General features: G+C 32.0%; 3 protein-coding genes across 5 annotated transcripts; all 3 read left to right on the top strand.

Moving 5' to 3' along the window:
- Positions 1–1,641: 1,641 nt before the first annotated feature.
- On the top strand, positions 1,642–6,719 carry LOC108343851 (probable protein phosphatase 2C 55). 2 transcript variants are annotated; one of them, XM_017582265.2, is made up of 5 exons: positions 1,642–1,882; positions 2,031–2,955; positions 3,198–3,522; positions 4,530–4,679; positions 6,152–6,719. In XM_017582265.2, exons 2-5 carry the CDS (start codon positions 2,204–2,206, stop codon positions 6,446–6,448), a joined length of 1,524 nt encoding a protein of 507 aa, XP_017437754.1. In that variant the 5' UTR covers positions 1,642–1,882; positions 2,031–2,203; the 3' UTR covers positions 6,449–6,719. The 2 variants fall into 2 exon arrangements, with proteins under 2 accessions (XP_017437754.1, XP_052736060.1); XM_052880100.1 differs by having other exon boundaries at positions 2,049–2,955.
- A 137-nt stretch (positions 6,720–6,856) lies between these two features.
- Positions 6,857–10,633, top strand: LOC108343860 (arabinosyltransferase RRA3). Its single transcript, XM_017582277.2, has 3 exons — positions 6,857–7,223; positions 7,587–7,790; positions 9,225–10,633. Exons 2-3 carry the CDS (start codon positions 7,620–7,622, stop codon positions 10,338–10,340), a joined length of 1,287 nt encoding a protein of 428 aa, XP_017437766.1. The 5' UTR covers positions 6,857–7,223; positions 7,587–7,619; the 3' UTR covers positions 10,341–10,633.
- Positions 10,634–21,365: 10,732 nt separating this feature from the next.
- Positions 21,366–23,611, top strand: LOC108331037 (deSI-like protein At4g17486). Of its 2 annotated transcripts, none has more exons than XM_017565653.2 (4): positions 21,366–21,512; positions 22,400–22,640; positions 22,778–23,065; positions 23,156–23,611. In XM_017565653.2, the coding sequence occupies exons 2-4, from the start codon at positions 22,430–22,432 to the stop codon at positions 23,410–23,412; spliced, it is 756 nt and encodes a 251-aa protein (XP_017421142.1). In that variant the 5' UTR covers positions 21,366–21,512; positions 22,400–22,429; the 3' UTR covers positions 23,413–23,611. The 2 variants fall into 2 exon arrangements, with proteins under 2 accessions (XP_017421142.1, XP_017421151.1); XM_017565662.2 differs by having other exon boundaries at positions 21,379–21,512; positions 22,376–22,640.
- The last annotated feature ends 257 nt before the right edge of the window (positions 23,612–23,868 follow it).

The following is a 23,868-nucleotide window of genomic DNA, read 5'->3' on the forward strand; positions in this document are numbered from 1 at the left end:
CCAATTCTCCTTAGATTGGTTCCAACATTATCAATTTCATATCACACATTACCCATTATAATATCATTCATAAACTAACTTATCACAACATAACTTATAAGAAAAAACACATATGAAAAGTTGTATTAAATTGTGTTACTTTAAGCTCGTCAAGCAAGATTATGCTCACCGAGCGGATCTGCATAATTATGCATGACAACAATTATGCAAAATTATGACTTGCCAGTCTTTGCAACACAGTCTAATACTCATTCTAAAGGCACAATCAATCAAAATTCTCAACTTATATACAATCAAATTATAAAATTCAATCTTTTACAAAGATTCAAAAGACATATAATCCAAAGATCAATTCCAACATTTACAATCCAACTGAACAGGTCAAAAATCATCTGACGATTGCAGCATAAAATTTAATCACCATACAAGCATATAAACTTAAATTAAAATTTATTCATCAATTAAAATTAGACTAACTAACTTTCCTTACTTGTTTGATTATCAGACTACTCTAAAAAACTTAAAACAGTATCAAAAGCAAATAATCTATGTCGGCTCTTTATCTAAAAAACTAATTAGTCCAAATTGAAGAGCTCACCGTAATAATCAATCTTACGATTTTGGTTATTCAATTAGATGAAAAGAAATAAAAAAACTCTAAAAAAAAGTTTATAGAAATGATATATTTTAAAATTATAAGACTCGTTCCTTAGAAAACTATTTATATTAAAATCTTTTAATAATTAAATAATTAAGTCTCATTATTTTAAACCAATACTTCTTTTAAAATGTAATTTTTTAGGTCTTTATAAAGACTAATTTAGAGGAAAATACAAATAAAATTTATTCAACATATTTAAAATACGAATTTATTATAGTATAATTAGTAATTAGTAATATGATAACCAAAATATTATTTGGAACGGTTAGACAATATATTCATTGTATAATACTTTGTTTTCTATATTTGGTTTACTTTCTAAAAAATTAAAACGAGATATTATACTGAGGAGATAAAGAAGATTGTTTTTCCTTTTCATGAATATGAAATTAGAAAAATATGTTTTCTATATTTGATTTACTTTCTAAAAAACTAAGTTTATCAGCGGACAAGGTTTTTAAAAAAGGTAAGGTTTTCTAATATTGATTTTCAACTAACTTCTCCACAAAAGACATTTTACTAAAAAGGGAAATTTTACTTATATTATTTATAGTAAAAATATATTATGTTGATAAAATAAAACTTTACTTTTAAAGAACTAGAATAAATATTTTCACCCACCAAAGAAGATTTAGTAATTATTGGGTACGAAATATCTTTTCTGGAATTATATTTCTTATATTTAGCTTACCTTTTAAAATAAGTATTTCGTAAAAATAGTTTTTAACCAAATTTCCTGTAAAAACATTTTCGAAAGTGAGAATTAGCTCTCCCAAATTATAAAATTTATTGTTCCAACTAAATATTTATTATGACAGTAAAATGAAAATTTTGATAAAAAATACCTTTTTATATATATTTATCAAATTTATGTAAACATTTTTAACAATATTTTTAATAAAGTATTTTCTGTTTCTGCCCTTATCTCTGTTTGATGAGATAACATGATAAATTAATAATATATTTAGAAGCCGTAGAAAATTCGAGATTCCTGAAATTGTAACAAATTTCGATATTCTTCTTCTTCTTCTTGCTCTCGAAGGTCTTCATCTTGTTGCGGCTATTGCAGGTTCTTCTTCTCCCAAGCTTCAAAGGTTACGGAGAAAAACCCTAAGGCTCCCTCGTGGCACGTGTCTAAATTCATTCACTTTACAGAAATTCCTTTTCCCTTCAATATTTAACCACCCAGTAACCCTTTTGGTTACGTTTCAACCTTTTACGGTTAGGGTTTTTCTTCCCTCCAATTTTGAATTTCTTCAGTTCTCTTTTTCTTTTCGATTTTTTTTTAGTTTTAATTACTACCGTGATTGATTTCTTCAATGAATGATTTGTTGGGTTTTGAGTTTAATTGTGGAATAATGTAACCCAGGTGTCTGAATTTTTGAAGGTTCGCTGAAGGTGTTTGTTTGTGTGCTTTGTTGAAAGTGGATTAGGGGTTAATGTTTTTGGAGCTATGAGATTGTATTGTTTAGCTTGTTGTGGTGGTGGTAACCCTCTTGTTGTGTTTGGTGAACCTTGATCATTGGGTTGGTGAAGAATAAAATGCCATCTAATTACTTATCGAGGCTTGGAGCTTCAATTCAGAGATCGGTTTTGGGGAAAGAAAGGGGAATACTGGACTCCGCTGAAATTCTGATTGGGCAAGGAAAATTGTGGTTTGGTAGTTCCAAGTTTTTTCATTCTGTGCATAGTTCATATTGTGTGGAACTTAGCCTGCTCGTGCGCCCTGGCGTTGCCTTAGCTTCCAGCTCTGAATTGGTTGGAAAAAGAAGAACTTTGTCTGTGGTTGACACACTGTCTCGGACATTTTCGGTTCCGTCTGTGTCGGGGCCGTCGTTTCAGGTCTGTGGATACCACATTGGTTCAGCCCTTGCCGGCCCTGATCAGTTTTGTAGTGGTGGAACTGGATTTCGTATTAGGGCAATGGCTGCTCACTTGCCCGGGGTAGTGGTTGGTGAATCTTATGTAGACAACCCGAGTTTGAAGGGTGTTCGCCGATCAGTGTCAACCAAGAGGATCGGTAGTATATGTTTAAACACGAGTTTGAGGAATGGTGGAAAAGTGAGCATGAGTTTGAAAAAGCATCAGCAGCCAGATAACAGTGCGATTTATGGATATTTTATTTATAATGCTGCCAAGACCTTGTATAATTCTCACCCTTACATGCAGTCAGGATCTGGAGCTTTCCATAGCTTGTCAAACTCGTGTTACTCAGTTGGGCCTGCTCATGACGTACCTTTTGACACTTCTGTCCGTGAGGAACAGTCAAGCAGTTCTGCAGATTCATCTGAACAGTATGTTATTCTCTCTTATTTATTTTACTCCATATGATATTTTGGTCCAGTGATTTTGACACCATGGTGATATCACTGTACAGGAAAAAACTCGTAAATTTGATTTGTGTTTGCCTTTTGGATCAACTGACATGTATAAGCTATATAATAAAAAATTTGGAAGCTATATATGGTGGTTAAAAGTATATTTTTAACGTGCAATCTCATGGCTTATATTACATGATTCGAGATGTTGACTGCAGGAAAACTCCTTCAGGGAAGACCCTTAAGTTAGTATCAGGATCATGCTACTTGCCTCATCCTGATAAAGAAGAAACTGGTGGAGAAGATGCTCACTTTATATGTTCTGAGGAACAAGCAATAGGGGTGGCAGATGGTGTTGGTGGATGGGCAGATCTTGGTGTTAATGCTGGATATTACTCTCGTGAGCTCATGTCCAAATCAGTGGATGCTATTCAGGAGGAGCCCAAAGGTTCAATTGATCCAGCTAGGGTGCTGGAAAAAGCACACTCAAGTACAAAAGCCAAGGGTTCCTCTACCGCATGCATCATTGCACTTACTGATCAGGTTAACTTCTCCTTTATGCTCTTCTGTTTGGAATATTACAGCAGCTTATGCGCCATAACTTTGACATATATTACTGTAGTACTGAATTTAACTTCCTTAGTTTTTGCTTCCTTTTTCATTGATATTTTGGGTATCTTTTTTCTACTGTCCAATGTTCTTCCGGTGATTAATTTAACCCTTTCAGCTTATTTTCTTCATTCCACAGCATTCATTTGTGGAAAACCCATATATAGTCTTAGATCTTTATGGTAAAAGCCTTTCAGCTTATTTTCTTCTGGTAACTTAATTATGTGGAGAATTTTCAAAGCAATAATCTTAGATCTTTATAGATCTTGTGACCTAGTGCATTTTAACATACGTTAGTGAATTATGATGCAAAAGTTCCAGTTTACATAGCCAAATGCTGTCTTAAATAATTTATGGTAAAAGTAGTCCTCAGTGTGCTTGTAATAGTTAAAAATCACTTTTAAAAGGCTTTTTATGTGCTTGTAAGTTGTGACAGTTAATTTTCTGAAATATAATTTTGTTAGCATTAGCATTGGATACATCTAAGCATAAGATTACCTAATATGAAGCTCCATGGTCGTGATTGTTGAGTAATTTACTACGGTAGCATACTAGCATCAGGGGTAGACTACTTCAAATAGGGTCAAATATTATGAGTTGTTACATTTTGGAAAGAAAATAGAACTGGACATAAAAATGGTGCATTTTGGTTAAAGGGTGGAACAAGAAAGAATAAAGCAGCACACACTCCACTCCATTCTATTTGCATATAAAACATTGCCTAGTAATTTCCAAACGATGTTCCTTCCTGAACCTTGACTCTTTTTTTCCTGCTTTTCTTCATTTTATATTTTACTTGAGGGCTTGTGATTTTTCTTGTTTACAAATATTCTATTCTAAATTTGTAAGTAAATAATTTTGCTATGTTATTATGCAATTATGAAAGAGTTGTTTTTGTTTCATTCTTAACATATATTCATTATTGTGTGTTTCTTGCTCAGGGCCTTAATGCTATCAATTTAGGAGACAGTGGATTTATGGTAGTCCGGGATGGGTGCACCGTATTCCGGTCCCCAGTGCAGCAACATGATTTCAATTTCACCTATCAGCTGGAATGTGGTAGGAATGGTGATTTACCTAGTTCTGGTCAGGTATTTTCCTATTTTTGGACTTTATCTTTGGGAGAATCAGATTAAATTGGTCAATGAAGAGTATATTTTCTGCACACACACTGAATAGTAGTGCGCTTATCTGATTTATGAAAAAATGTTTGCTACTGCATCTGCTACTCGTTTATATCTTCTAATATGGTCATTGTATATATAATTAATATAACAAATGTATACATAGGTTTATGGTATTTTTTCTCTATATTTAATTTCTAATTCGTAAAAATCTAACATTCCCTTCTGTATATCTACTGTAAGATTTAAACCTTGTCTCAGAATAGTTCTTTTATATATATAAAAATATATATTATTTATGTTAATGAAGTTTATAAACACTGTTTTTTACGACTATTCAATTTAGTCCAGTGTTTTTAAATTTTTTCAATTTAGTCTTTTAATGTTACATTTGTATTCAATTAATTGTTACAGACTAGAGACTGTTCATTACTTTACATTTGATCTACAACTGAATTTGTAATCACCAAGTCAGGCTGAACCAATAATCTAATGTTAGTAGTAATCCGATTTATGCAACAGTGGATTTAGGCAACAGTGAACTTCGGTGACTGCATTAATACATATCTTAAATATTGGGACTTAGATGAAAAAAAAGAGAGAACATTGTCTAAAAACATCAAACATAGTCGATCAAGGCATTACTCATGATTTGTACTGCAAAGGAAGAAAAATTTAATCAGAATTCATCTAGATCCGATGGTGGTTATTAGAGGGACAAAACTCACATGTCTGGATAATAAATAAGCATGCATGCAAAAAAGAAAGAGTCTAGATTCTAACAGTTCCATTCAATTTATTGTTGTGGAGTCAAGCTTATTATGTATGCCAATTTTGTTTAATAGCCATTATAGGGGGTTTTATGACTCCATTTCGTAGTAGAATTTCCCAGACAAGCAAATGTGACTCGGTGCACTATTGCATCCACTATAGTTGCAGCATGCGTCCTGGATCCTCCTCCTGCGGTTTCAACTATTGTCTTCCATTATATGCCCATGATGCTGTCAGCTATATGGCATATCTAATTATTGGCTTTCTGCCATATTTTGCAATCCCCAACTGGTTGCACCAATATTCGCATTTTATTTTTCATGAATCAATATTCGGCTGCTGATATAATTGTTAGTTGCTGGCTTGTATTTGAAGTCTCAGTTCTTCTTTGTTTCTGGGAGAGACTGCTTGTTTCTTCTATAGAACTTTACTACATGATTTTCTGCCCTATTTTGTCTCGTTTATGCACTATGGTATTCTTTTTCCTGCCGATATACCTGTCTCTACATTAAGAATTCAACTGTGAACTTGTAGTCAAACTTGATTTTAGATTATTCTTGATGATGATTGGAGAATAAACTCATTCAGTTTTTTGTGAGGGTTGATTTTCTGCATCTAAGTTTTTTCTACTAGTAGGATGCTTAGATGGTTTACTTTATTTATGTTAGGTTTTTACCATTCCTGTTGCACCTGGGGATGTCATAGTTGCTGGTACAGATGGGCTGTTTGATAACTTGTACAATAATGAGATTACGGCAGTGGTGGTTCACGCCATGAGAGCGGGATTAGGTCCTCAAGTTACAGCCCAGAAGATAGCTGCATTGGCACGTCAACGAGCACTTGATAAAGACAGACAGACTCCTTTCTCAACCGCTGCTCAAGATGCTGGTTTCCGTTACTACGGTGGCAAGCTTGATGATACCACAGTTGTAGTTTCATACGTTACTGGCTCAGCAGATGCATAATCCCGTTTTGTTGTGCCCTCTGTATATAATTACTTTTGTAACGGTTGTGACATGTTTTTAAGTTAACATTTTTAGGTCACAGGCGTCCTTATTATGCTTGGTTTGTTAGTCCAGTTAGGGCAGAAATATATTTGTTCGAGGTGGAGGAGTTAAGTACCGAGTCTATTGACTTCTATGAGGTTAATTCTTGCTGTCAATGTTGTGAACATAGCAAATAATGGAGTGTTATCTCATAGTTCCCTATCACGAATTAGGGTTACATTTTTGTTGATTTTGATGGTCTTGTCATTTACTATTTCTGCTATCTTATTTGTACTAAAGAAAAGAATGTGCAAGCAGAAAAATGCATATTCGATAAGCATTTCTTCAAGTTTTCAGTGATATGTATGTTTCAATTCATTTCTTTTCAGAAACATGGGGTTGAGTAGTGTTACTTGTTGCTTCTGATCATAATCTTATATATACACGTTCCATGAATCAACTTGTACATCACACCATCTCAACCTAGACTTATCTGAAACATTTCTTCAAATCCTTTAACAAACCACAACCACCCCCAAAGGTTTTTATGGTCAAGCTACATTATATTATTCTGCTAATTATATATATAAAGAACATTTCAAGCCAGGAGATTTTCACCAGAGTAAAATGAAGTGATCAACTAAAAGTTGTTGGTTTGACCACATGGTTCCTGGTGCACTGGTGGCTCAACACTACAGAAGGCAAAATTGCAAATTGGCCAAAATATCGTGCATGTGAAGTTCCAATCATCCCTGTAAGTCTAAACAATAGAAGTATTCAGTGAAGGATCTGTTGAATTCCTGATTTCTAGTCTCAAAAAGCGCTAGCACACAATATATATATATATATATAAAAGTAAGAAGTTAATTTTTTACACATATTTTTTTTTATATGTATAATAATGGGAGAATATGGTTGGTTATAATAATGAGAGACTAATAGTAACATGGATGATGACATCAATAAGAATTGAAAGTGTCATGGATTACATTAATAACAATTGAAAGTGTCAAAGTCAGAGAAAGAAATACTTAAACTTCTTTTCCACTCTCTGCCAGCTGCCACAGCTCCTTCAACCTTGTGAGTTGACATCTGAATTTGTTTTCGTTCCGTTTAGGGTTTCGAATTGGATCTGATAGAGAGACGCAGCATGGTGGGTCGGAGAGACGCATTGCTCACCAGAGATAAAGCCCAATCATCCGTCGGATCTCGAATCGTCGCCGCCGTCGTCGTCGGTGTTCTCATCGGCTGCATCTTCGCCTTCTTGTCTCCCAATGGCCTCTTCACCGCCGCTCCCACAACTCTCATTCGCCATCCCAAGGTTTTCATTCATCTTCCTCTTTCTCTTTTTTATCCCTTCATTTCTTTTACGAGTCAATGGCTATTTTGTTACCGGAATTCGCACATGCTATTATATTAGTCCTTGAACTGAAGGAAATTAGCAATGATGATCAAATTAGTTCAAAATTCAAATGATCTAGTGTCACTAAATTTATAGTATTAACATATATTTAGGATTAAAATCACAGTACGTAATGAAATTTCGAAATTTGCTAGACATTTCTGGGACTTGTTTAACATATTTTGAATTTCGGAAGTTAATATCACATGACATGACCTACCAGTTCCAGTGACTAAAGTGATTCTTTACTCTTTGCAGGATTAGGACTGATGTTATATGGTTCAAATTTATTTTTTATTAAATTACCCCACTCAGCTCTCAATTTACAATTTTTTTTTTAAAGTTTAGATTCTGTGCTCTTACACTGTGAACTAATCACTCTTGGACTTTTAAAGTAATTACTGGGATGAAACATCTTTTGAGTTCCTGAAAACTAAGTGTTATGATATTGGTCTCTAAAATAAGAAAATTCTAACAAGGTTCCAAAAATTGTAATTTATCAAACATATTTTTAAGTGAGAAAGTGTTAAAAATGTTTGGGGCTTATTACATTGTTATGATAGGTTATAACCAATAATTCTGATACAATGTGAACTTTTAGGTTTAACTCAACCTTACATAAGCAGTTTGAAAGAATAAACTTATATCAGTTTATATATAATAAATCGATCTTATTTCTATTTAATTTGGAACTTTCAAGAGACACTAATATGAGAATACTTACAATTTTCCAAGGACTAAAAAATGGTATTTTACTGTAATAGTTAACAATCTTATCATGCATGACAATTTATAATTGATTAATTAGTGTATACACCATTTTGATAATTAGTCGTCTTAGTTATTAGTATCAATGATCTCTCAATTTAATTCTTAACTTTGGTAACTGTGTTATGTTGGCTCTTCACTTTCGTTGTGCATCAATCAATTTAGTCCCTTCTTTATGCTACATCAACCAATTTGATTCCCAGTACTTGATTTTGTTGTGCTTCAGTTTTGGTGTCTCTAACACAAGGGGCCAAATGGATGTGCGGTTATCAAACTCAAGAAGAACTAAATTGATTGATTTTGTATAGTTGGCCACCAAATTCACTGGTTGTATTAATTTTAGAGACTAGATTGAACAATAATTTCAAAAGTCTGATTAAATTTCCTTATTTTTAATATCTGGAATTAAGTTAACCTGTCCTTGTCATTTTGGTGTATTACTCATTTATTCTCGTAATACTACTAAGTAAAGGAAACATTAATAACAAACTATATGCAATTAATGTCTTTAGAATATATCAAGTAGAACGCTTACTATGTAGAAGGATGTGTATGAAGAATATTGATTGTTACTGTTGATTTTAGACGGTTTCATCTGCGTGCGAATCTCCAGAACAAGTTAATGCGCTTAAAGTTGATATTCTATCAGCAAAAGAGAAAAATTCCGAGCTGAAGAAGCAGGTGAAGGATCTTATGGAGAAGCTGCGTTTGGCTGAGCAAGGAAAGGGCCATGCACAGGAACAGTTTCTTGTTCTTGGTGAAAGACACAAGGCTGGGCCCTTTGGAACCGTCAAGGCTCTCAGAACCAATCCACCCGTCATTCCTGATGAATCTGTGAACCCCAGATTAGCCAAAATCTTGGGGGAAGTTGCTATTTATAAAGAGATAATCGTTGGCCTTGCTAACTCTAATGTGAAGGAGATGTTGCAGCTATGGTTCACCAACATCAAGAAGGCTGGCATTCCTAATTATTTGGTTGTTGCCTTAGATGATAACATTGAAGAGTTCTGCAAATCCAATGATGTTCCTGTGTATAGAAGAGATCCTGATCAAGGTGTTGATGCAGTCGGTAAGATTGGTGGTAACCATGCTGTTTCGGGATTGAAATTTCGTGTTTTGAGAGAATTTCTGCAACTGGGTTACAGTGTTCTCCTCTCGGATGTAGACATTGTGTACTTGCAGAACCCGTTCGATTATCTCTATAGGGATTCAGATGTGGAGTCTATGTCTGATGGTCACAATAACATGACAGCTTACGGGTATAATGATGTCTTTGATGAACCCTCAATGGGTTGGGCTCGGTACGCTCATACCATGAGAATATGGGTTTATAACTCTGGTTTCTTTTACATAAGGCCAACTATTCCTTCAATTGAGCTCTTGGATCGTGTTGCAAACCGACTCTCCAATGACCCAAAAGCGTGGGATCAGGCAGTTTTCAACGAGGAGCTCTTTTTCCCTTCTCATCCTGGTTACGAAGGACTTCATGCTGCTAAAAGGACGATGGATATGTACCTTTTTATGAACAGTAAAGTTCTCTTTAAGACTGTCAGAAAAGATGCTAAACTCAAGAAGCTGAAGCCTGTGATTATACATGTTAATTACCATCCTAACAAGTTTGAGAGGATGAAGGCAATAGTTGAATTCTATGCCAATGGGAAGCAGGATGCGCTGGACCATTTCCCAGATGGTTCCGATTGATAGGAACATCAGAATGAACATATTTATAATACGGAGAAGGATTTGTATGCTCGAATTGATGTGATACAGAGGCAACCATTGCAATTCACCTCCCAGGATCAGTTCTATCTCAATTTACTTTCTGTTAAGTTTTACAATTTGTTGCCTTTGATAATTAAACAGGTTTTTTGTGTACCTTACGCTCTTCTCTTTGTATATATTTCTTATCTCTAATGCGTTAAAATTCAACTTGTCTACTATGAACATGGCCGTTTCGTTCTTGTTGTTTAATGCAAAAAATTAACTTTTTGTATTACAGTGTTATGGATATGAAATTGCATGAGATGGCTGCTAGTGATTGTTGTCGGGATCTTTAAACTCCGAGTACCTCCATATTGATTTCTGAATTAACCTGGAAAACTTGCAACCAGTTGGAAGGGGAAATAATATGCTTGATCTTGTGTAATTTTTTAGTGTGTTTTGGCAATTCTTGAATTTTTTTCAAGATTAAACATATAATTTAGGGTTTACTGTCTGTGAGTTTGATCTGTTTTCTTAACGTTAAGGATATTAAATAAACCTTTATATATTATAAAGTTAATATTTCAGTTTTTGTCGTCATACAATGGTTAAGTCTTCTTAATTTGACCTTTTTTTATGGATATCACATTTTTATTATAGTTATTTTATGTTTAACAGTATTATGAATTGGTCTTTTCTTTTTCCACAGTTTCATGTCTCTCGGAAATTTGTCATTTTCAATGTATCTCTGTTGCTTCCAGTCAATATTTTCCTGACTTCACATGGCAGGTTATTTGTTTATTTGGTAGATCACATGACAGCCATGCAGAAGAAATGAGTTTTGGGTAGGCTGAAAACATTTTTGTGTGAGAATAATACAACCTGTCACCTACGCCAAAGCTTTTTGTTTCTTCTTTGGGTTACTGTCTTATCTGGGATTGGAAATGCTGCGATGAGCCATTCCACAACCAATAAAATATTTGAGGGAGAACAGAGAGGTATTTCTTTAGTATTTCCTTCACTTTTACGTTTTAGCAATTTTACCTTTTCTTTTTTTCTTTTTTGTATGAAGTCACTGTACAAAATAACTAAGCATTAGTCTTCTTTTATCCATCATGTTTAGTTACTCCACACATCACCATACCAATTTCTCTTCTCTAATATTCATATATCAACAACTACTAATACATATTAAAGAATATTTGAAAAAAAAAGTGTTAGAAAAACTACTTATAATTTATGATGAGAAATAGAGAGAATGAAAAAACAAAAAATTATTCTGCACGTGATTAGGTAGAGTATGGGGTCATCAGTGTCACTTTCCTTCATTTACCCTTTAGAATTTTCTTCTTCTTTTGGCACATTCGTTCATATGCTTTTGTGACTTCGCCATCTATGATTATTGCCTGTAAAAGAAATGCCCTTGTCCCTTCGTGTCTAAGATCTCTTTCCTCTGCATGAGAAAGAGCTGTTTTGGGAGGTGTAAAACTCAAACTTATAAGATATTGAGGTCAACATTAAAATTGAGTTAAATTAAAAACTCTAAAATTATAAAGAATTTTTTTTCCATAAGACCCAATATTATTTTAATAATAAAGTTTAAGTGAACGGGAAATTGAATCTATCAATAGGAGTTGGATAATCATTTTAATTTATTTTACAATTTATAGTTTTAAAAAAACTTTTCTTATTTGGTATACTCTGAACAATAAGATAACCAAATATTTGACATAATTCTTTTATGATATTAAAGTTTTTTATGAGATGAAGGAGTATATGTCTTATTTTAAACTTGATTTTGATAGATACAATCACTTTTGATTTTTTAAAAGTTGGATATATATATTTTTAATCTTTTAACGATGACTCAAAAATTAGAATTCGTCATGTTGTCGCAATATAATTTAATCCTAAAATTTTAAAAATGAATAGATATAGTTCTTGTAACTTAGTTGTATTATATTTTTTTATGTGTCAACTAACATTTTAGACTAATATTTAAATTGTTTTCACTGTTCGATACGTTTCAACTCAAATGTTAATATAGAATATTATTTAATAAAATGAATAACAAATTAAGATGATCATATTTATTTATTTTTAAAGTTTAGGATCAAAATGTATTAGTTTAGACACATAAATTTTAAGGCTTAAATACCTACTTAGTTCCCGTGTTAATAGCTGAATTTTCATTTAATACCCGGTTTTAAAAATGAAGACATTAGGTCCCTATATTATGAAAAGTGTATGACTTTAGTCCTGTCCGTTAAGTTGGTAGTAACGGTGTTAACTCCGTGCTGACGTGGCTACGCTTCTTTTCTCTCTCCTCTGCTCTTCCTGACACCTTCTGCTTTTTGTATATTAATGATTTTCATGATTTCTCTCTCACCAAACCTTTCTCTACACTTCATGCTTTTTGCACATTGTCCGTTGATTTTTCTTAGAAGAAGAGAAGCCTTCGGACAGCTACAGCAGTACATGGCAGCAGAGTCCAGCAGCAAGGTGCTCCACAGTCTTGGTCTATGCAAATTGTCATTAAGGAAGGAGCAAATTGTCATTCCTTTTCTATATAAGCAAACGGCCATGAAGCACATGGAGGAGGGGGCCACCACTTTGAAAGCCTACGTGCAAATGAAGGAGCTCCAACATTCTATGCTTTTGATTTTTAATTAATGAATACAACCACACGGCCCACATGGAAAAGATGTATATTCACTTTGGCTTGTAGTGCAGATTTTTCACTCTCCATGCTCTTCCACGAAGCTTTTGGTTTTGGACATTCAATGGAAAAAAGAAGCTCACGGTTTTTAAAGAAAGTTGCTGCCACAATTCTTATGCATTCACGGTCACACTAGATTTGTTGTTTTTGGCTTCAAAACATATGTGGTCACGGAAGAGTAGCTTGGAGGGCCCCAACCTTATTTCTTTTCTCACCTCCAAGAGGTGCTCACGAGTGAGCTGAAATGTGGAAACAAAGAAGGTACATCACGTCAAAGGCAGCCCACGTTAGCTGGAAGCTAAAGACAGCAGCTTGCACACGGTGAAAGAAGGTCCAGCAGCAGAGAAGCATGCCACGGCCCATGGCTGTAAGTGATCTTCATTTTGAAGAGAAACACAATGGAGGGCTGCATGCGGACATCAACACAAGATCTGCACTCCTTCAAATCTTCATCTAAAAGGGTCCATGAGAAGAAAAGCTTTGGAGCAGCCAGCTATCAAGAGCAGCACACGGAAGAGAGCACATTGTCCATTGATTTTTCTTAGAAGAAGAGAAGCTCTCGGACAGCTACAGCAGTACATAGCAGCAGAGTCCAGCACCAAGGTGCTCCACGGTCTTGGTCTATGCAAAGAAGAGTAGTCCAGCTATCTCCATGTCCAGCAGCTTGGGAGCATGAGAAGGCTACGGCTGATTGAAATGGAGAAAGGAGCCACGACTGGAAGGAAATTCACGTGAGCAAGGGGCTGGAATGGTATGCACAACAAAGAGAAGGAGAAGAGTAGATTCTTGGAATGGAGAAGGGAACCCACGGCTGGAATGGTGTGCAACGTGTGAAGGAAGAAGAGTATGGAAGGTCGTCCACGGTTGCAAGGTGCAGAACATGACAAGAGAGTTTGCAAAATGGAGGGGCCCTCACCTTATTTTCTCACGTCCAAGACTCAGCAAATTGTGGAAGAAGTTGCCTAAAAACGGGGTTGCCAATTACAGACAAAACAAATATAAAAGCTGGAAGGAATTTAGGAGCAAATCAGAAGGTGTCAGGAAGAGCAGAGGAGAGAGAAAAGAAGCGTAGCCACGTCAGCGCGGAGTTAACACCGTTACTACCAACTTAACGGACAGGACTAAAGTCATACACTTTTCATAATATAGGGACCTAATGTCTTCATTTTTAAAACCGGGTATTAAACGGAAATTCAGCTATTAACACGGGGACTAAGTAGGTATTTAAGCCAAATTTTAATTTTATATTCAAATTTTTGATACTGCAAGTGCATTTAACTCTTTAAAAGTTTGTTTTATTCTATTAAGTTGTTAGAAGGGATTATGTAATAGTTTTTATGTAAAACACTCTTTAATATAGTAGAAAAAACTAAGTCTGATGAGATAGTTGTTTCGATGTATAACTTACATGGAACTTTAAAATAAATAAATCATATATTGAGATTATTGGATTACAATGGTTTAAATGCATAAGAATATTGGTTTTGATGATATTAGAAAGCATAGAGTTAAGATGCATGAAATGGTGTATGCATGATATACACATGTTTTGTGGGTGGTGAATCGTAGTTGAATAGTTTAATGTACATGTATATATATCAACATATATGTTTATATGGTTTGATATAGACAAGTGATTCGATAACGGTTCGAACAATATGCTTAACAAAAAATAAATATCGCTAGGATAGATTCTAACCATAGCTCTGATTCCATGTTAAGAAATGAATTTTAAGCCTAACTTAGCTTCATAAAATCAACTTATAAGATGAGATTTATACTCACTTATATATTATAAATTGGTTTTATCTCTAGTCGATGTGGGACTTCCAACACTTTGGATAATGGTGATAAACATGACACTTATATTAAGAAAAGTATTATGGTTTTACTACTGATTTAGTCAAGTAGACAAAAATTCATGTATTTTGGTTTTAGTGTTGACCCTTCCAACCCCATGCAATCACTATGTTGAGGCAAAAGCTGACATCTTTTATTCTTTGAAAATTCAAATGCCCCATTGGAACATTTAATTTTTTTTTTATTTTCTAAACTTTTAATGAAAGAGCATATCTAAAGTAGGCCAAGCCATAAACATCGAGAATGTAGAGATTTTCAATAGCAAGGCCAATGATGGTCGTGAAAAGAAAATAGACTTGATTTTGATGGATCATGTACATCTTATCTTGTGTAAGACTGCACGAGAGTAAAAGATGGAGTCAAGAGAATGCAAGAACGAAGACAAAAAAGGATGGGGAAGTGAGTTTGGGGATGGTCGAGACAAGAATGAGTGTGATGGAGGAGGGAGGAGTTGGTAGTAAGAAGGGAAACAATGTCATTTGGAATGAAGAGAACAAAGAAGGAAAGACACACATCATACATATATTCATGTGGTATAACTATTCTTGAAAACCGTTTGTTATATCATTAATATTTTTTTATGTCTAGGTAGGATGACTATATCAAATTCATTAATAAAAGTTTAAGGAAAAAATTGATTCAAAAGTTTGAGATATAAAAAATATACAACTTTACATAAAAGTTTAAATATTACAGTTATATTTAACCCAAAATAATATTAGATAATATATTTTCATGTATTTATTATGCAAATCAATACAGACTTTCTTTCCTCGTATGGGTTAAATATGTTTTTAGTCCCTAAACTATTGGTCGTTTCTGGTTTTCGTCCCTCTTTCAAAGTAAGGTACGATTTGGTCCTCAATCTTTAAAAAACGTTCGTTTTAGTCCTCAAAATTTTGTTTTTAGTCCTCAAAACGTTCGTTTTTTCGACTAAAACGAACGTTTTTTAAAGATTGAGGACCAAATCGTACCTTACTTTGAAAGAGGGACGAAAACCAGAAACGGCCAATAGTTTAGGGACTAAAAACATATTTAACCCTCTCGTATTTGTCAAGTACACTCTTTTATTCTTTTAATTAAAAGCATAATAAAAATTATAAAAAAACTCAATATTAAATTGAATCATCTAAAATATATCACATATGTGTAATGATAAATGATGGTATAATATTTTATTTATATTAGCTTGTCCTTTCATAATTACTTATATATTGACCGCGATGATGATATTGGTATAAGAACTTATTTTTAAATGTTTTTATCACAAGTGAAAGTTTGATGAGTTGTTAGCTATATTATACTAAGAAATTGATGTTCTATATTTTTGTAGTACTTTTGATTTCTAGGGTATGTTTGCTTTGGAGGAATAATTTGAAGAAGAGTGAGTGGATAAATTTGAAGAGATTTGAGGTTAATTAATTATTGTTTATTTAAGGAAATCTGGAAATAAGTGAAAATAAATTTGGAAGTAAAGTTTAGGAAAGATTTAACCAATCTATTAGATAAAAAAATATTTTAATTGATAGAAAATAAATATTACCAAAATATCTTAATGATAAAAATAATATAAATTATATTTATTAATAATATATTTATTGGTAAAAAATATTATAAAGAAGAAAACAAATTAAAATTAATTTTGAAAATAATTAGTCATGGTTATTTGTCTTTTCTTTGTGAAGAAAGAGACGTTAGAGTCTTGAGTTTGCATTTAATTTGATTGTCTTGTAATTCGGTTTTAATGGCGATGTTCAGTTTTTGTCTTTTGACTTTGTTTGAATGACTGAAAGAATTTAGGTGAAGAATATGGTGGCAAGTGTCTTTTGAATGAATGAAATCTTATCTTTGAAATCTAAATAGCAAATTAACTGTCTATAATGGAAAGTCATGAATTATTCACAGTTTTTGTTCTTCATTTCATTTATTTAAAGTGTCTTTTTTGTTTTCCTTAAGCACATAATTATTTAGAAGGAAAATAGTAGTAAGAAATGGAAGGGTCGAAAGAGGAAGAGGTCCTACAACTGTTGATGTTTAGGTTTTGGTTCTGACTAATGTCATGTCTGCAATCACCCCACGTGCTCTCTCTCAGTCCTGCCATTTCTGTCACCCCAAACCCATTCTTCTTTCACTTCTCCTCAATCTTCATTCTTCTCGGAACATTATTATTATTTTTTCTTAAAGGCTTACTTCCTCCTCTTGCTTCCTCCTCGTGTTAAAAAGATGATTTTTTTTTTAAGTATCTGATTTTAAAAATAAAGATATTAAATTTTTATGTTATAAAAAATATATGAATAAAGTCCAAAAAAAAAGAATAAATTCAACAAATCATAAAAAAAAAGCTGAACAATAGAGAGAAAAAGCTGAACAGCAGAATAGAGAAGAGAAAAAGTACGGCCACATCAGCATAAACTTAACGACGTTGTTGTCAACTTAACGGACATGACCTTGTTCATACATTTTTCATCACATAGGGACCCAATATCTTCATTTTTAAAATCGGATACTAAACAAAAATTCACTTAGCTCTTAACATGAAGACGAAGTAACCATTTAAGCCTATTTTTTTTATCAATCAACTAAATAACCACTTTGAGTGAAGGTATTGTTGAAGTTTTTGAAAATAAAGGGTTTTTGAAAACCTATTTTGGATTTGAGAATATTTTTTATTTATTTTACTTATAAAGTTATATATAATCTTACTTTTCCATGCTCCTAGCCAAGTCTCTTCACAAGTCAATCTTAACACATTTTTCTTCTTCTCATCAATAATAATATCATTTTTAGATATTTTTGTGTACCATAAATTTACATAACCTTGTTTTGTGAACAATTATTTTTTATTAAAACAAATCGAATTACACACAATGATTTTAACTTTATTAATGAATTTAAAATTATATCTTTTTATATTTAAAAAAAATAAGGAAAACTTTTTAAATACGATTTATAAACATTATTTATGTTTGACACACTCAAACATTTTTTTAATAAAAAAACTATGAGCATTTCACAAGAAAGAAGTGTTTATTACTGTATTTATTTTATTATTACAGAGTATCTTCCGAATAATTTTTATTGAAAGATATTGAATATGTTAACATCTTTTCTCTCTTTAAGACATTGAAATTATAACCACTTAATTATATTTGTGACTTCTTATCACTCACATCAACCTAAATTGAAAACTATACTTTTGAAATACAAAAGAGAGATGCAAACAGGAGAGTAGACTTTATGATCGTTAGAATTCATTTGCTTACAAGAATATTTTGTATTACTTTATAAAATGTAGGAATGAAATTAGTACTTATTTTAAACATGAAGAAAATAAAATTTTAATAAATAATTTGAAGACAAAAACATATTTAAATTGAAATAAAAGAATATGAATTTCTTTTATCAGTAACTTTAATTATCAAAAGTAAATATCGATTACAAGTAATAAGTGAATATTAATTATAAGTAATAAAAAAATCACTATATTGAAATACCAAGGGTTTTTGCATGATTATTTTAAAAATTATACTTCTATTCTTTAATTTTGTTCTTTAAATAAAGTATATTCAACGAAGTAAAAAAAAATGTAAGATTTTAGATTTTGGTTCATACCTGAAATTTATTTTCTTTTTTATGTTTTGGTTTCTTTTTGAACCAAAATCTATTATTATATTATTCTTTTAAGAAAAAACTATTGTTTTAATTTTTTTTTCATCTTCACATATTTCACATCCTTAAACCACTATCATGTTCCCCACCAATAAACACAGTCACCATCACATTTCTCACTCCCACACTAAATAAAAGACATTAAAAAACACTTATATTAAGAAGAAATAATTATAAAATAGAAAAAAAAAACAAACTTCTAACTGCTTTTGAAATGGGAAGAAAATAAAGACTCATAATGATAATATGACAACACACTTCAAGTTAGCTCCAAGGAAGGAAAGAAAAAAATGTAGAAAAGTTACAGCGTCGTTCGTATTAGACGACAAAAAAAGAAATATAATAACTCTTGCAATAGAAAAGTTATGCAAATGAAAAAACTTTGATGAAAATATAATTTTAATTTTAAGACATGGATATGCCTTAATTATTTAAAAAACTAAAACCTGTAAAAAACTTTCAAAAATATTATTACATTTTGAAAGACTTAATTTTTCACCAAAAACATATTAAGTGATTTTGAAAACGTTTTTGGACCAATGAGATGCATTGTTAAGATTGTAATGTTGGCATTGCTACCAATAAATGTGATAGTGTGATGAAGGGAAGAGAAGTGGTCCATTTGCATTATGATTATAATGCAATACTTAATGAAGAGAAGATTATGGTTATATGATAAAGTTTTTAGTTGAATATTTAGGCATAATTTTAGTTGGCTATCATTAATGCAACCGACGAATATTTTGGTAGTGATGAGGTGTTGATACATATATACACATAAAGCAATATTAATGTTATGAATACGTTTTGTGGAATTATGAACTTTAATTAGAACCACACTTGCATTCATTGGACCTTTTAGTAATCTTCATTTTTTTAGGGTTTTTCAACAGCTGCCAACACGAGAATCAGACTCAAATACTCAAAAGAAAAATAATTAAGAGAAAAAGAAAGTTAGAGTGATGATGCCCGTGGAATCTAAGGTATGGAGTAATTACATACAAAACTGCTTTATCAGGAAAATGAAGAGAGAAAAAAAAAACAGATAAAAGAAAGAGTCATAATTAAGTTTTAATCTTTTTCTAAACCTATGTATTTTTTAATAAAATTTTATTAACTTTTCTATTTAGTGGATAGTAAAAAAATTTAATTGAGTTTCTCTTGTTTAAGTTTTTCGTTATTTTGATGATATAACTTTTATTTTGTTTTGTTATCTTACTTTCATGTTTTTATTTATTGAAAAAAATGTGAGATTTAATTAATTGTTTTGGTCACAAAATTTTATATTTTTAGAGACAAAAAAAGAAAAATATCGAGAAAAAATAAACAGAATTTTTTTATATTAATTTTAAATATAACAAAATTTAAAACAGTATAAATTTAATTAAAAACTTGAGTAATTAATAAACAGAAATTTTTTAATAAAAAACTCAATTAAAAGTACATAAATTTATGAATGATTTTAAATTTAATTAATCCGATAATTAAATATAATTTTACTCATTCTGATTCACTTAAAGGTTTAAATATTTTTTATTTTTATAAATTTAACTATTTTTTAGTACTTGTAACAGATATTGGTAATTCTAAATACTTAACATTTCATAATCATTCCTTTCATCCCTTGATACTAGTTATAGAGTTAGTTTAATATTAAAAACAAAAAAAAAGAATTAATATAGTTAAGAATATATAAAAAATGGTAAATATATTGTAATAAAAACACAATTTGTAATTATTTGTGATAATGTTATTGAGTAAATAATCAATTTTCCGTGATATAAATTAGTAATTATTTGGTTTCGAAATTATATAACTTTTATCTAGTTGATCTTTAAATATTATAACTTAATAATAAAATAATTTCAAAAAACTTAACAAAAAGACATAATCTTTACCGTGTTTATATATGTAAGAATATAAATAAAATTTCCATTCATACAAGTTATATTGACTGAACATTTTCTTTATTTCTTCCAAAGCGTCATATTTTAAAATATTTACATTTTTATTTAACTACTTTTTTGAAAAATTCAAAGAATTATTAATTACTATTTTATTCTTTATATTTTATCCTCCAATAATATTTAATTATTTTATACATGTAATATTATGATGGATAAGTAAAATATAAGATATATATTTTATTAGTGTAAACAATTATTATATAATATATATATATATAATAATTAGACACTGATTGGCAAATCCTATGTGGCACTATTGGCATGCGTAGTTTGTGGCGTTCGCACGAACATTTCATAAAATAATTATTATTTTTTGTTTTCGTACACCTAAGAGGAAAAGAGTTATTTTTAATTTACCATAAAAATAAAATGCTTGCGTTTTCGCATCGGAGTAAGAACAACACACTAAAATTTGCATTTTTTTTCCTGTTTAACTTAAATGAAGAAAAAAAGTGATAGCCACTTAAATTCTATAAAAAAAATTTACAACACTTTTTTTTGTGCATATATATTTTTTATTACTATGGCATATAATAAATATTAAGTAAGAGAAAGACAGACACAAAAGGGTATTATTTTTACAAAATGTTATTTAAACTTTGGTATGGATAAAATTTCTTTAAATGACAAATATTAGATAGAATAAAGTTATTTATTTGAATAATTAACAGAATTATATACTGAGCCTGGTGATTGATTAAATTGAAAGAGTTGATTTGATGAAAGTAATTAATTAGTGAAATTACATTAATTTTAAGTAATAAGAAAATGTCTGAAGGAGAATGAATGTATAAAGCTTTAAATTCGTTTTTCACAATGATTTGGAGTTACTAACGTTATAAACAATTTTTGTTCAGACCTCACTCACTCCTTTGCAACTCTCAATCTCAGTTTTCACTTCATCGTTTTGTGATTCTCTCTCTCTCTGTAATGGCGGCACGCTTTCAATCTGCGGCTGTAAGTTTTTTTTTTTTTTTTTTTATTCTCTCTCTCTGTAAACACTGAAGAATTTGTAATGATACTATTGGGCTCTTGTTTTTGAGGCCACTGTTCTTGCTTCTGCTGCATTAGCAATCTGGGACCGTTTTTTTTTCAGTACCCTCTCCAACCAAAGTTCAAAAACCTTTTTTTTTTTAAGGAAGCCATTGTTGTTTTATAGTCTTGCTTGTGGTAGATCTGAAGCTGTGAGGCCAAACTCTGTTCTTTCATTTCCTTCTTGTGCTTAAATTGCAAGTCTGGAATAGTTTATGCTCTGCTCGATTTGGTTGCTTTCGACAGTTTTCAGGAATTGAAACACTTGCAAGCTTTATTTTTTTTTTCTTTCCAGTTTTCAATCTGTATTTGTTGTTGTGATTTGGTGCTCATTCTGCTAAGTTCCTAATTTCTAATTCTTCTTCATCGTATGTTCGTGCCCAAGAGGATATTTGCACTGAAAATTAAGAATTTTTTTTTGGCCTTTTCAATCTGGGAAGTCTATGCAAGATCTTCTAAACCATTGAAGGGGCAAAACTGAAAGTGCCATTGTCGTTTCAAGTTATCATGTCTTGGATAAGTTTGTTGGATTTTTCCTTTTGCTATAATTTGACGACATGGTTTGAATTTTAGTTTACTAACAAGAGAGAGGGGTTAGCTTGGTTGACTTGTAAGACTGATAGGTGAAGTTAAATTATGAGGAAAGGGAGAAGGAATGGTTAGACCTTATTAACAGGGGATTTAGTGTGAATTTTCATGTTCAGATGGAAGCTAGTAGTTGAAACCTTAGCATCTTTTTATGTGTTTGACGTTATTTGTTTCCTTCATAATGCAATGTATCCCCAAAGACTGTAAATGTTTGGTGGATTCAGGTACCATGCTGTTGTTCCCAATAGGGAAAGATGAAATTGAAGTCTAAGAAAGGATGGAAGTCCGTTGTGGCTGTTCATTTGAAAGGAAAATCATCAACCCGTTTTTCTTTATTTCGCAAAGTGAATTCAGGTGGCCATGGACCGGGGAAAACACCAGTTTATCTGAATGTTTATGACTTGACACCCGTGAATGGTTATGTGTACTGGGCTGGTCTTGGTATATATCACTCTGGTGTAGAAGGTGCAGTTTAAAGCGTTGATGTTGAATTTTGATTCTGAAATGTATTATTTCTAGATTTCGTCCCTCTTGGTTTGTCTCTAAATGTAGGTGAGAACACTTACATTATCTGATAAATTTGACTTACCTGCACTTTACAGTTCATGGTGTAGAATATGCATTTGGAGCTCATGACTACCCAACAAGTGGTGTTTTTGAGGTTGAGCCTCGACAATGCCCTGGCTTCAAATTCAGGAAGTCAATACTCATAGGAACCACAACTTTGGATTCTACTCGGGTCAGGGAGTTCATGGAACGCCAGTCAGCAAACTACAATGGTGACACATATCACTTGATTGTTAAGAATTGCAACCACTTCTGCAAAGACATCTGTTACAAGCTGACGGGGAAATCCATTCCAACATGGGTAAATCGATTGGCCAGGCTAGGTATTTTCATTCAGATGCTGCTTCACTTTTGTTTTGGTAAAGCCAAAGTGTAGTATGTGATTGTGTGTTGTTGTTGATTGGTTGTGACAGGTTCAATTTGCAATTGCATACTCCCTGAAGCACTGAGGATTTCTGGTGTGGGGCATGATCCTAATTATGAGGCTGAAGACAATGAAAAGAGAAGGCTTCGAAGTGGCTTGAACTGCTTGTCCTCAATCTCCATGCGTCAGAAGCACCTCTCCACTTCTTCACTGTTTCTACAGTCACCATTAAGAGGCTGCTTGTCATCGTCATGGCCCTCCTGGGAATTGAGAAAATCCATTAACCGTTCCTTGAAGGAACGATAACTCAAACTTTGAGAATTCTATCAATCTTGGTTATGTTAGTCTTCTGTAAGTAGTATTTCTGTTTCGCCACTTGTAACTTCATTTTCTTTTCCTGTCTTTTCCCATAAACCTCTCCTACTTTTTTATTAATGGTGGTGCTACATCTGCCATTCATATGTTCATTTTCTCAATTTGAAACTAAGAACGATCCTTTCCAAGATGCCCCCGAAACTTGTACTCTTTTTTCTTTTTTAATTTATTTATACATTATCATGTAATAATGTGCACCACAAGTTCATGATCATTTGAAAAACACGTGTGCATAATTTGAGTTCAATAGTTTAACATAAATCCTCAATAAACAATAAATTATCGTTAGTTTTAATATAACCACTGTAAGTGAACGAATTAACTAAGATAAGGTGTTTGTGGTTATTTTTTTTACAGACTGCTTTGTCATGATTTTACAAATTTTAG

This window comes from Vigna angularis, chromosome 7, assembly GCF_016808095.1.
Source record: "Vigna angularis cultivar LongXiaoDou No.4 chromosome 7, ASM1680809v1, whole genome shotgun sequence".
Lineage (NCBI taxonomy): Eukaryota > Viridiplantae > Streptophyta > Magnoliopsida > Fabales > Fabaceae > Vigna > Vigna angularis.